Source organism: Rattus norvegicus, chromosome 3, assembly GCF_021556685.1.
Source record: "Rattus norvegicus strain SHRSP/BbbUtx chromosome 3, alternate assembly SHRSP_T2T, whole genome shotgun sequence".
NCBI lineage: Eukaryota > Metazoa > Chordata > Mammalia > Rodentia > Muridae > Rattus > Rattus norvegicus.
The window spans coordinates 107,273,025-107,287,893 of record NC_141536.1 but is presented as its reverse complement, the minus strand read 5'-3'; the positions used below and the strand labels follow the sequence as shown (position 1 = coordinate 107,287,893).

Genomic DNA, 14,869 nt, shown 5'->3' with positions numbered 1-14,869 from the left:
CGCGCGCTTTTGAGTGCTCATGTGTTGACCGTAAACTCTCTTTGTAGGTGTGGATGACCTTGACCTGATTCATCTTTGTCCCTGCCTTCCAAATTCAGGGATTAAGGGTGTAGGCTACCATTTCCTACTTAAACTTGATTTTCTGTTGTAACAGAAAATTATTTATATTTAAATAATATTTGCCTTCTTAAGCATTTTGAAGAAAACTGTTAAATGTTAAATGTGTTTGTTAATTATCTTTTTACCTCAAACTGGATTTTTTTCTCTCTCAGAATTGTAAAACTGGTAAGATCAAGTGCCTGTTGAAAGAGACTCACTCTTGGCTAAGAAGAGAAGTAGGAAATAGGTTGGTATTGTTTACTCTTAGGAATGAGAGGGATTGCTAGAAACTGATGTTAAATTTTTAAAAGTTACATCAATAGGGGGGTGGAAAATGTGCATTCCTGCATGCATGTGTGTTATGCACATGCCACTGCCCTTGGTGGAGGTCAGAGGACAAGTTGCAGGATGTCTTTCTATCACGTAGGTCCCAGGAATCAAACTCAAGTCATCAGGCTTGGCTGTCGCTGCAGAACTGCCTTGTTGGCTCAAAGGTCAAGTCGGTTTATTGTCCTAGACCTGATGTATTTTGGAAAATCTATATGGTCTTCATTACCCTAAGTTCTTTTTACTTTCCTTTATTTGAGGCCAAAAGAGGGCATCAGATCCCCTGGAGCTGGAATTACGATAATTGTTAGCTGCCATTTACATACTAGAAAATGAAACACACACATACTCATGTAGCCTAGGCTAGTCTTGAACTTGATATGTAACTGAGGTGCCCTTTGGCTTAGTAGATTTGAGTAGCAGACCATATGGGCAGTGAAGGCTAAAATATCTGCTTTCTGGCCCTTTACTGAAAATTTTCCTTAGTGTTATGAAGAATCATTTCATTGCTTTTTGGCTTAACTTCCTTTTTTTCCTCACTAACTCTTTTAAATAAAAGTAATTAGTGTAATTTGACACAAAAGCAGCATACCTTAATTCCTTTTTTATCTTGCTTTTTTTCTCTTCACAATATTTGGATTAAGACAACTCAATTGGTAAAGTGCTCACGTCTCAAGCACAGGGTCTTTGTTTAATACCCAGAATCCAAATAAAAATGCTAGACATGGTGATTCTTTCTTTTAACCCCACTGCTGGGGAAGTAGAGTCAAGGATGTCAGGCTCACTGGCCAACCAGTCTAGCCTAATCAATGAGCTCTAGGCCACTGAGACTCTGTCTCAAAGGTGATGTTCCTGAGTGTCTTAGGGTGGCCATTGCTGTGAGGAAACACCATGACGAAAGCAATATGGGGAGGGAAGGGTTTACTCAGCTTACTGTTTCCTCATCACTGTTCATCATCAAAGGAAGCCAGGACAGGAACTCAAGCAAGACAGGGACCTGGAAGCAGGAGCTGATGCAGAGGGCACAGAGGGGTACTGCTTACTTGCTTGCTCCTCATGGCCTGCTCAGCCTGCCCTCTTACAGAGCCCAGGGGTGGCCCCACCCTCTCTCATCAATCACTAAGGAAATGCCCTACAGGCTTGCCTCCAGCACAATCTTATGGAAGCATTCTCTCAGTTGAGGTTTTCTCCTCTTTTGCGTCAGGCTGACAGAAGGATGACATCCAGGGTGTTTTTCTGGTCCCCATAACATGTTAAAAAAATCACTTTGATGTTTTTCTCTTCTATTTGTGGGATACATCAGAGTTTCCAAGTCTATTAGGCTGTAGTTTTTGCTCTTTGTTTTCTATAGATATACTGTTCTTTTGCTGTTTTGTTTTTTTTAAATGATTGTTTTAGTGGTTTGTCACAGCCTTTTTCTGCCTACATAATTAATTCCTATGCATTTGAAGTGCATTTTGTAAGATATATGTGAGATTTTCCTGACAACTTGTTTAGTCACTAGAACCTATGTGATAAAAGAACAGAACTGACACTTGTAAGTTGTCCTCTGACTTCTACATTTGCATGTACCAGAAATGTACCAGTACACACATATGTGCATGCACACATGAAAAATGAATGAATGTATTTCATTCATTAAATGAACACTAAGTGTTGTTAGCTCTAATGATATTAACTTGTATGCTAAGCCTATTAGACTAAGTTGTTGCTGGTTCTGGTAGCAGATGCTGTGATACATATAGTTAATTGGGAGGCTGAGCTTCTGAACCACAAATTCAAAGCCATCTTAGGTTACAGAGTGAGTTCAGTAGGAGCCTGAACAATTTGAACTTGTCCTAAAATATAAAAAGGCTAAGGATTTAATGGTAAGCCCTTGCTTAACATACTCAGGGCCCTAGGTTTAGAACTGTAAAGTGTTGTAAACTGGCTACCATGCCTTTTTCTCTGGTAATATGTGTACTCGGGATAATGGTCTTTCTGGGTCAACTGCTGTTTGACCCTCATGCTTTCTCTGCTATTTCAGTTATTGTAAATGTATGCACTATGCCTTTGTGTTGGCTGATCATCTGTACTGGAAAGACCATGTGAATTACACAGTTTTTGTAATGTAGTTGTAGAGAGTCCCCTATCCTTCTAAGGAAGCAACATAATAATATATAGAATCAATAGGCTTCTTGAGGCTAGAATATTATCTGAGTTAATTAGCTCTGTTGCTTCTGTTTCTTTTGTTTTAGGTTAAATGGAAACCACCCTTGGGAGCTAGATGCTTGTGTAGCTGTTTTACCTCATCAGTGTTTTGCAATGAGTGGAGGAGGAGAGCAGCCAGATATCCTCAGTGTTGGAATCCTGGTCAAAGAAAGATGGAAAGTGGTAAGTGTAGACTGAAGAAAGGAAAAAGAGAGGTGGGGGAAGGGTGGAAGATTAACAAGCATGTGGGGTAATAAGTTTTGGTAGTATAGTAAAAAGTAACATTTTAAAGGAGTAATACTTATGTTGCTTATATGCCTAAAGCAGGAATTTTAGCTTTTATTCCTATGATTGTTGTGTTCATGCTCTAATTCTTAGACTTGTTTCATAAGTTCCAAATTTTCCTGACTTACTATAGCTATTATAAATAGAAGTATATTTGAGGAAAAAATGAATTAAAGAGTTTAAAAGTACAGTGAACTGCCTTTTCTTTGTTTTTTATTTTTAAAGCTTTATTTATTTCATATGTAAGTACACTGTAGGTGTCTTCAGACACATCAGAAGAGGGCATCGGATCCCATTACAGATGGTGTGAGCCACCATGTGGTTGCTGGGAATTGAACTCAGGACCTCTGGAAGAACCACTGCACCATTTCTCAAGCCCCCTTTTCTTTTTTTCTTCCTCAACATGTATATTGTTAGACTTAGGCAACACAGTTTCTGGTTAGGATGTTTAATCTTGTTCCTCTTCCTAGAATACTTTGAATTGTTCTTCAATCAATATGTATCTTTAAAAGAAAAGGACTTTTTTTTTTTAATGTAACCATCTACAGAGTTTTTGCTTTTGTTTTATGATATAGGCCATTAGAACCAAGGCTTTGAATAATCTAGACAATTCTATCAGTGAGACATACCCTAGAAATGTTTTTTGACGAGTGTTTTGTGAACTTTCACTAGTAGGCCTATAATGTGTTATTATGTATCTTTTTGTGATATATCTGTTGATGATCATTACCTAGGTGTATTACTTCACTAAAGATAGGAAATCAGACTACACATGGACAGACCCATGACTCTAGCTGCATATGTAGCAGAGGATGGCCTTGTTGGGCATCAATGGGAGGAGAAGCCCTTGGTCCTGCCAAGGCTGGACCCCCCAGTGTAGGGTACTGTTAGGGTGGGGAGGTGGGAAGGGGTGGGTGGATGGGTGGGGGAACACCATCATAGAAAAAAGGGGAGGAATTATGGGATGAGGGTTTATGGACAAGAAATCGAGAAAGGGGATAACATTTAAAATGTAAATAAATAAAATATCCAATAAAAAAGATAGCAAATCATTAGTATTCTATAATTCTTTAGTTTATTAACAAGTATATCTATAATGACTTATTGTCATTTACTATTTGATTACTTGGAGATACAGTTTATTTAAGAAAGCAAAATAAATGATTATTTTTTCCTTAGTTTTCTAATATCCAAATGACCACTAAGATTTTTCTGTTTAGAATGTTCATTGAATTGTGAGGGTGGGAACGCATTGTGGTTGATAGAATGCTTACCTAGCAATGAGGCTCTGGATTAGACCCAAGCACCACATAATTGTGCGGTATAGTTGGATGTCATGGCAGGATCAAATTCAAGGTGATCAATTTTGCTATATAGGGCATTAGGCCAGCCTGGGTTAGGCACCGTTGAAGTGGAGAAAGGGTAGAGGGAGGGAAGGGAAGAGAGAAGAGACAAGACACAGAGTAGAAAAAGAAGAAAAAAAATTGTGAATTTATCCCAGAGTTGGCCTATTATCTTATGCTTATAGTTCCAGTACTGAAGAGGCTGAACCAAGAGTTTCATTTCATTCATGAGTTTGAGGCTAGCCTGGACTATTGGTATGTCCTAGGTCAGCCTGGGCTATAGAGCGATACTAGCTTATGGGGGGTGGGGAGTGGGGGCGGAGAGCTGGCTCAATGGATAACAGCACTGGTTGCTCTCGCAGAGGACCCAGGTTCAGTTCCCAGCACCGACATAGTGCTGACTTATAACCATCACAACTCCAGTTGCAGAGAATCTGAAACTGTGCTGTCTTTTGACCTTTGAGGGTATCAGAAGCTTACATGGTACACATACACTCATGCAGACAAAACACTCACACACATAAAATATAAAAGTAAATAGAATGAAATGAGTCAGCTAATAAAGGCACTGTACTCCAAGCCTGAGTACCTGAGTTTCATTTCAGGATCCCACATGGTGGAAGGAGAGAACTGACTCCCATAAGTTGTCTTTTGACTACCACTTGTGCACCTTGGTATGCATTTACCCATGTGCATGCATGTTTGTACATGCACAGACACACCATTGGATGTGTTTTGTTCTTTTAGTTGTTGAGATTATTTTCATCTGATTAAGGGGACATCCATTAAGAAGCCTCTGTCTTAGTTACTTTTCTCTTCCTATGATAATAAAACACTATGACTACAGCAGCTTAGAAAATAATGCATTTAACTAGACTTACAGTTCCAGAGGATTAGAGACCATGATGGTAAAAACAAAGGCATGGTGGTTGGAACAACTGAGAGCACACATCTTGATGTGATCTGCAAGCAGGAGGCAGATAGAAGCACACTGGGAATGGAATGAGTCTTTTGAAACCTCAAAGCCCACTCCCAATGATGTATCTCCTTCAATAAGGCTGCACCTCCTAATTCTTCTCAAATTCTTCTACTAACTAGGTACCAGATATTCAAGTCTGTGAGCCTGTGGGGGACATTCTCATTCAGACCATCACATTCCACTCTTGGTCCCCATAAACTTGTGGCCATATCATTATGCAAAAATATATTTAGTCCAACTTCAAAAGTCCCCATAGTGTCTCATAGTCTCCACACCATTTTTGTTTGAAGTGTTAAGTCTCTTCTGAGACTCAAGATACTCTCTTAACTATAGCATTCTGTAAATTCAAAAAGCAAATTATATATTTAGAGTATACAGTAAAATTATAGCACAGAATATATATTACCATTCCAAGAGCTAAGGGCTCATATCTTTTTTTTTTTTTTTTGGTTCTTTTTTTCGGAGCTGGGGACTGAACCCAGGGCCTTGCGCTTCCTAGGTAAGCGCTCTACCACTGAGCTAAATCCCCAGCCCCAAGGGCTCATATCTTAAAATTGGGAATGATGGCATACTTTTGAAGCCTCAAAGCCTGCCCCTGTGGTACACCTTCAGCAAGACCATACTTCCTAATCCTTCCCAAACATTTCCACCAACTGGAGATCAAGTATTCAAATATATGAGCCCATGGAGGCCTTCTCATTAAAACCACCACAGATTCTAATGGGCCTTTAATTTTATTTTGTTTTATGTCAATGTTTGCTTTTTTGAAATAAGATCTCACTGTGTAGCACAGCTGGCTTTCAGCTCAGTCCTGCTGTCCCAGCTTCAGCCTTCCAAATTCTGGAGTTACAGGTGTGAGACATAGCCACTCCTGCCTCTCGCTCCCTAACAGCCTTTTAATGGCTTTCTTGTTCTAGACCTGGAACATAATCTATGTCTAGATATGTCCTCTCACTGACTACTTATTTAAAGGACCTAATTTTTGTTTTGAATACTTATTTTTATTTAGTCTTTTGTCGACTAAAGTTTTGTTGTATGTTTTAAGTCTGTTTTAGTGTTTCCTTAAATCTATTAATAGAATAGAGACTCTTTAAGGAAAAGAAAATCTGTTAGTGGCTTTAAAATATTTTTATTACATTATACTTTGTGTGTGTGTGTGTGTGTGTGTGTGTGTGTGTGTGTGTGTGTGTGTGTGTGTGCGTGCAGTACACCTGTGGAGGATATCTTGTGGGATGCCTTTACCCAGTAACCCTGCTGGCCCCATAGCGACTTTTTTTTTGTAGTCCAGGGCCTCAAAAAGTATTGGAAAGTACATATTCTAACACTGAGTTATATTCATTGTCACCTTTTTTTTAAATAAAAAATGTTACTGATTAGCTAGATCAATAAATTTTGAAAAAATATTTTTACCCAATATAAAAAAAGAATCATTTATTTCATTATCATACAGGAAGAGTCTAACAGTTGGTGATTGTTTGTAAAAGTCAGGTGTATCATTTTGATGAGAGCAGTATATTAAGTACTGTGATAAAAACTGATTATACTTCAGTAAAGTGACAGCTTGATGAGGTGACACTGGCTAGTAGTATCAGCACTCAGGAACCTGGGGAAGAAGCATTGGAGTTCACGTCCAGCCTGAGCCATGTGCAGTGGTACATGCTTTTAATCCCAGCACTGGGGACACAGCAGACTGATCTCAGTGAGTTAGAGGCCACATTGGTCTACATTGGGAGCTCCAGGACAGACAGGGCTGTATAGAGAGATCCTGTCTCAAACAACAAACAGCAAACAATCAAAAAGACTGCCTGAGTTACATAGTGAGCCCTTTCTCAGAACAAACAAGATGCCTTGGATTTGCTAGTGCTCTCGTTTTTCCAATCTGATAGTTCATTTTGTAGAGAATCGTCTGTGTGTATCACTTCCAAAGATATAACCACATGTTCTATGTTTGATTTGCTGTTTTAGAGATGGGAAATAGAAGTTAACAAGCTGGTTTAGGACTCTCTTGAGAACAGGCATAGAGTCTGTTTTTAATTCACATTTAAGGAAGTGGGAAAACAGATTCTATGCCTTCAGTTTTATTTTTAATTTTTGCCAGGGCTGAAGATTGAACCCAGTGCTTTGTGTATGTCCTAGACAAGTCCTCTACCATTGACTTATATCCGCAGACTCTACTTCTTGACAAGGGAGTGTCAAGGTCACATTTAATAAGAAAAGTCTTATTAAAGAGGAGAGGGATGAGAGATAGTGTAGATATTGTTAATGTATGTACCCTCAGCAGACTCTATTACCTGTGAGTTAGTTTGTTTACAGCTCAGAACAAATGAAGATATCTGAGAGCTTTGTCAAGGTTAAACAAATTATTATTCTACTATTGTTCAAATGACATTAATAAGAATATAATATAGATCCAACAGATTTTTTAAAGAAATTCTGTCATTAAAGTTCTTTTGTGTCATCAAATAATAAACTGTCAATCAAAGTTATAAAAACATACCCTTAGTGCTTATTAGATGTTTTGTTTGTTTGCTTTGAAGCAGTCTTACTTTGTCTTGTTTGTTTCTCAATGCTGGGCTTAGGTGATCCTCCCAGCCTCATCTCTCAGCACAGTCTAGTTTTTAAGTTTACATTAGGTTTTATTTCATGGACAGCATACAGAGAATCGCAAGTAGCAGCTAGAGCCCCACAAAGAATAGCACATTTGACTATATAGTTCTGGAACCTGGTTCCATTCTGCTCTCACACTGTAGTTCCTTATCTTACTACCCTCTCATCACCAAACAATTTAAACTAACTGTGGCTTGAGCATGCAAAGCAAACACTGTAATTAAGCTCTAATTATATAGTTAGGACTTTGCCAAGCACTATGTAAAGAAATAAGTTAAGTGGCCTCTCTGAAGACGCCTTCTGTATAGTGAGGCAAGACATTGGCAATGGAGAGTTAAGCAAACATGAAGCTGTATGTGCTGCACATTCCTGTGACCCTCCCACTTAGGAGATGCAGGCAGGAGGATCAGGAGTGCAAGGTCACTGAGGCTAGCCAACCCATTCTTAACCCCAGTTTAAGAAACCAAAACCTACCCTCATGATGCTGGATGCCTTTTTAGCCAGCCTGGTCTACTAGTTCCAAGACAGCCTACATAATAGAGATCTTGCCTCCAAAACAAAATCGAAAAGTTACTCAACATGATTTAGGAGACAGTGAGAATCCAAGGTATGACTTGATAAGTTTGCTAATTGAAAAGGTAAATAACTTTCATAGAAGTTCAGATAATAAATTGGTCTGTTGGGTATGTACTTGAGTTGTGTAGTGCTGAGGGCTATGGGTGTGATCCTGCGCCACAGGAAGGAAGGGAAGTGGGAATAGAGCATGGGAACAGTACTCAGTGAAAATGCTAGTCGAGAATGAAGTAGGGCACGACAGGAGCATAGGCCTCTTGGAAGGTTTAGAATCTTGGGCGGCTTGCCTTTGGTAATAATTTCATACATTACATCATAATTCTTTTTTTTCTCCATCTTTATTAACTTGAGTATTTCTTATTTACATTTCGAATGTTATTCCCCTTCCCGGTTTCTAGGTCAACATCCCCCTAACCCCTCCCCCCCTTCTATGTGGGTGTTCCCTCCCCATCCTCCCCCCATTACCACCCTCCCCCCAACAATCACATTCACTGGGGGTTCAGTCTTGGCAGGACCAAGGGCTTCCCCTTCCACTGGTGCTCTTACTAGGCTATTCATTGCTACCTATGAGGTCAGAGTCCAGGGTCAGTCCATGTATAGTCTTTAGGTAGTGGCTTAGTCCCTGGAAGCTCTGGTTGGTTGGCATTGTTGTACATATGAGGTCTCGAGCCCCTTCAAGCTCTTTCAGTCTTTTCTCTGATTCCTTCAACGGGGGTCCCGTTCTCAGTTCAGTGGTTTGCTGATGGCATTCGCCTATGTATTTGCCATATTATGGCTGTGTCTCTCAGGAGAGATCTACATCCGGTTCCTGTCAGCCTGCACTTCTTTGCTTCATCCATTTTATCTAGTTTGGTGACTGTATATGTATGGACCACAATTACCTCATATTCTTAAGGTTTGCCTATATTATAAGAAGACATGGCTGTAGGAAGTGGAAGACTGGCTTCTTGGCACACCTTGCTCAAAGCATATCACTCACCTCAGAATTTCAGAGCCCTTTACAGGTCTAATTGTGATTAGATTTCAGAACCTAACTCCAGTATTCTGATGTTCTCCAATTAAGTTAACATTTAAGGTGTTGTATTGTGTTATTTTGAAGTGTGATGTAAAGCAGTGTTCTCTGAGAGGTTGTAGAACTCCTCTCTGCTTGTGTGGACCCTGTTAGTTAGTCCTGCTACAGAGACTCGAGTGAAAGATTACTGAGTGCTGGCTGCTCATCCCATTCTTCAGTCTCCCTCTCTACCCTTAGACTATGATTCTATGTAAGATTTTAAATGGCAAAAAGATTTCATTGTTTAAAAAGGCTGCAAATGACTACTTTAGATAAAACCAATCTGTCTATTGAATGGTATTTGTAGGAATTAATTCTTTCAGATATTATGTTTTTGTGGCAGTTTTAATGCTAGCTGTAGACCTTTAATAATTAACTGGAATAATTTCATTGCTTTCTGTAGACAAAATATTACACGTGTAGGCATGTGCGAATATTATCTCCTGCCAGTTGTGTTCTCCTTGCTGTATTAATGATTTAACAATATTGAAATCATTTATCATAAAGTAAGAGTGGTAAAATTGCATGTTTTCTATGTGTAGAAGATGAATTGGCTTCCAGTTAGAATCTTTGCATAATTTTGAGTGTGTTTTTATTTTGTTTTCTGTGCAGTTAAGAAAGATTGGGGGTGGGGGCTTTGGAGAAATTTACGATGCCTTGGACATGCTCACCAGGGAGAATGTGGCACTGAAGGTGGAGTCAGCTCAGCAGCCAAAGCAGGTTCTGAAGATGGAGGTTGCTGTGTTGAAGAAACTGCAAGGTAAGTTGGCTTTGAATGATGAGCAGTGAAGCTGTGGGTGATAGTTTATAAGTGTTTTAATCTTCCCTGGTTAAATTCTCTATACTAGTGGACTACTCTGGTGTTAGCTAGTTATAAACACACTGAGTATTGAAGAGTTCATTATATGACAGAAATGTGTAATTGCTAGTGTAATTGGGCTTTGGAAATTCCTTTTCACAATAAGGATAAGAGACACTTAGGATCACCCTGCTACTCTAGAAAGTGTTGTTGTATATCTGCTGTGGTAACATTTCGTCTTCCTTTGAGCCAATCATAAAATACCTCTGAGACATTTCTGCACTTGCCTTTGTGTGTTATGCAATCTCGAATCATATTATGAACACTGTCTTCAAACCATATTGCAGAGTAGATTAGAAATGATAAGTAAGACTGCCTTTTTTTTTTTTTTTTCGGAGCTGGGGACCGAACCCAGGGCCTTGCGCTTGCTAGACAAGCGCTCTACCACTGAGCTAAATCCCCAACCCCGTAAGACTGCTTTTGTCTCACTAACTTTAGTTTCAGAGCCTAGCTCATCATTTTTGAAGTTCATCTTAATACTCAGGTACCTATATTTGTACTATTAAGGGCAAATCAGTTTTTTTCTGATGTTAATCTGATAGTCATGCAAAACCCTGAATTTGTTGACAGCACCCTGTCATCTCTGTGTTTAGTGGTACACTGTTGTATTACTAATAGCAAAGTCACTTACGCTGATGACCATTCCTCTTTGTCCTAAGATTTTCAGTTGTCAGAGTTTCTCTGTCAGTTGTTTAATTATAAATCTTTGAAACTCGTTTTTAGCTCAGATTTGACTTTCCCAAGGCATCAGGAAAATCACAGATCACTCAGCCTCTGTTGTCACTACTAAAAACCAAAGACTCAGAAGGAAAACAGAGAAGATGGCTCTTTCATGTGCTCAGCCCCCACCCTTCCTTCCCAGTTGTTCTCATCACAGTATAGAAGCCACAGATAAGTGCTCCTGGATTGCCTCTTCCAGAGCTGCACAGAGCCTAAGTGATCGTCTGGCTGAGCCCATAGGGGCATAGATATCAGCAGTTGCTTGGCCAAGTCAATGCGACCTCACCAGTCTCTCCCCTTGGCCTGTCATGGTCCTGTGAGACAGGAGACACTGCTGCAGCTCCTTCAGGACTTCTGGCTACTTTGGCCTTGATTTGATAATATTCCATTGTGATAAAGCTTAAAGATTAGTTTGATATGTTTTATGGGTAAAACTGTCACTGGAGTTTGTTTTAAGAGAAACTGTTGGGCATTTGTGTTCTTCATTTATCATTTAAAGTTACCGTCTAAAATGTACTTTTGTGAGCTTATACCTATATGAAGCCTATTCCTCAGAACCCCTACTTCCCACCAGTGAATAGGTTTTTAATCTTCTGGTCTATATTTCAGTGACAGGAGTCAAGGACTACCTAATGCAAGCCTTCTGCAGTGCTTATGCTTCACAAACTTCTTTTTGAGGACGTTTTGTAGATATTTGCTTTGCTGGTGGTTTGATGTGTCATGGAATGGCTCCAGTGTGTAAGACTAGAGGTTAGCCTCTTATGAGATTAAAATGGCCTTGATCTATGTAGCCAAGGATGATTTTGAACCTCTGATCCTTTTGTTTCCTGCTTCCTAAGTGATGAGATTAGGGATGAGTACTGTACCTGGCTGATCATGGCAAAAAGGCAGCTTCTCTAGGTAGTGCCGACAGCAGCACTAATTTATAGACACAACAGTTGTTTAGAGGTTAACACTGACTGGCACATGATGTCCTTTTAGCAAAACAACAAAAATAGCTTCCCTGCTAAGGCTTAGGACCTCCATGCCACAGGCTTTGACCTAGCTCACAGTACCAGATGTGAATCCCTTCCTATGGAATGGGATTAAGTCCAATCTAAAGTGGCTTGTTATTCATATAATGCTATTCTATATTATTATTAGTTCAGTTTAGGTTTTTGAGACAAGGTTTCTGTGTGTAACAGTCATGGCTTTCCTGGACTTGCTTTATAGACCAGGCAGGCCTCGAATTCGAGGAGTCCAGCTTGCCTCTCTCTCCCTAGTGCTGGGATTAAAGGCATCACCATCACACATGGTCAGCATAACATAGTTTGTATTGTTTCGTTTTGTTTTTTGGTGTTGAATTCCTTGGAACAGGAATTACAGACAGTTGTTTGCTGCCCTGTAGGCACAAGGAATTGAACCCAGGTCCTCAAGAAAAAATAGCCAGTGCTCTTAACCACTGAGCCATATCTCTAGCCCCACAATTCTTAATAAAATGATTATAAAAAGGAACCCTCATAACAAACTTGCTTGCCTGGCCAGTCGGTACTACTGCACATAGGGGCCACAGCTCCCTCAGTAAGACTGCTGATGACAGTTCTTTCCTAGCAGCCTGCCTAGCTGCTTCTGGCACCATGGAGGCCAGCCAGCAGGGAGGAAGCTTTGCAGCCCAGTTCCAGCTTGATTTCTTTATGTCTTGTATCTAAAGCTAAAGACATCTTCAGCTATAGGGACTTGCCATCTGGTTTTAATGGGCAGTTACCAATAGTGGCAATAAGTGGCAATAGCTTGTACTATTTGGGGGGTTTCAGGAGTCTCTTTCACAGTAACTTGCCAAGAGGTAGCCTATCTCTGGCACTGGGACTTTTATTTAATGATCCATGGTTTCTGGGAATGTCTTTATCCCCACAACACAGGAGAGGCACCTCCATTCAAATTCCTTAAAAAATTTTAAAAAGATTTATTTTATTTGTGTGTGTGTGTGTGTGTGTGTGTGTGTGTGTGTGTGTTATTAGATCATTAAGGATCAGATTTTCTTGAGGTTTTTTCCTGTATTTCAGTTGATTATCATGCCCTGCTCTCTCTTCTTCCTCATCTCCCATCATCCCCTCTCCTCTTCTGTTTTTACTTGTATTAAATACACTTTACTTATTCCCCTGCAGAGGGAATCTCTGGAATCCTCTGAGGGACTCCTTTCTAATTTTCTCAGGTTCTATAAGTACTTGCTCCCACATAAGTGTGCATATGTTAGGGAAGCTAGGATCTGTATATGAGAGAAACACACGGTGTTGTTCTTTCTGAACCTCAGATACTCCACTCAATATATTATTTCCTAGTTCCATTCACTTGCTTCCAGATCTCATAATTGCGTATTTACAGCTGAATATATGATATTCCATTGTGTACACATGCTCCGTTTTCTTTATCCATTCCTCACTTGGTGAACATGCAGGCTGCTTCCCTGTCCTTGGTGCTGTGAGTGGAGCAGTGGGAAGCAAGGCTGTGCAAGTGTCCCTGCGGTGGGGTAGAGCATCTTCTGGGTAGCCAGGAACAGTGTAACTCGGTCAGAAAAAGTATGCTTATTTTACTATGTTGAGAAACTTGAGAAAGTTTGTGTTGTGACCTACAGTGAGTAAGAGTTTGCCCCCCTCCCTCTCCTCACAACCTCATCAGCATTTTTACCACTTGTTTTCATGAAGAAAATTTCTGTCAAACACCAGTTGGTCCTAGCTGTGTGGGTTTATATCCAAGTTCTCTATTATTCTCTTGTTGTGTGTGTGTGTGTGTGTGTGTGTGTGTGTGTGTGTGTGTGTGTGTGTGTGTGTGTGTGGTGTTTGGGCTGATATGCTGTTATTACTCTTTGTAGTATAATTTGAAATCAAGTATAGTGATACTTTATTAACTCTTTATATTTAGAAGAATTGCTTTGCGTATCTGGGTTCACATGTGTGTCCATATAGATTTGTTTTAAAAAAATTATTTTTTTGTATATTATGTATTTTAAAGACAAAGTCTGTGTAACCCTTGTTACACATGTGTCCTTGAACACAGAGATATGACTCTCTGCCTTCCATATGCCTGAAAATAACTACTTTTCCTTTTATTTTTGAGTTATATTTCTTCCCTCTCTTTCTTCCCTCCATTTGATATTGAAAAACCAATTGGTGTGCTCTTCCCTGGGAAGAGTTATTTCTCAAACTCTCAGCATTTCTTAGTCGCCTGTAGTTCTTTGTGTAGGACTGAGGCCTGTGTCCTTCGCTTTTGCCCCCCCTCAACATCTTCAATACGCCTCGGTTTTCCTTGTGCAGCTCATGCTCTCGCAGTCACATTAGTTAGGCTTTATGGTTGCAGCTTCTGGCATTACTGGAGGACACAATACCTCAGCAAGATCCTATGGCTCTTAAAATCCTTCTCCTCTTCTTCCACTATGTTCCCCAGGCTTTAGATACAGGAGTGATTTGTAGATATGGTCATTGGGTATGGGCCTTACAACTCTGAATTTGATTGGTTGTAGTTTTATGTCAGGGTCTCTATATGTGACAAAGACAAGTTTCCTTAATAAAGGGTTGACAATAAATTTTAAGAATTTTTTTTTCTGTTTTGTGAAAAAAAATCACTGGAATTTTGATGGGGATTCTTTAATCTGTAGATTCCTTTTGGTAAGACAGTAATTTTCACAGTGATGAGTCCTCAAATCTATGAGTATGATGGTAGGTCCTTCTATCTTCTGTTTTCCTCCATTTCTTTCTTCGGTGTTTTACAATATTTTCATTGTAGAGGCCTTCTATATCCTTGCTTAGGTTTATTCTGAAATTATTTTTGTTTGCTTTGTTTGCTTGTTTTTATACTATTAT

At 39.6% G+C, this 14,869-nt stretch overlaps 1 protein-coding gene across 8 annotated transcripts in view; it reads left to right on the top strand.

Moving 5' to 3' along the window:
- The window catches only part of Ttbk2 (tau tubulin kinase 2), a 111,821-nt gene that overhangs the window by 26,088 nt on the left and 70,864 nt on the right, over positions 1–14,869 (top strand). For 4 of the 8 annotated variants that reach the window (XM_087652009.1, XM_087652010.1, NM_001415701.1 and 1 more), the window contains 3 exon segments: positions 273–346; positions 2,664–2,799; positions 10,067–10,214. In XM_087652009.1, the coding sequence (XP_087508135.1) occupies positions 273–346; positions 2,664–2,799; positions 10,067–10,214 (358 nt within the window). 8 annotated transcript variants of the gene reach the window in all.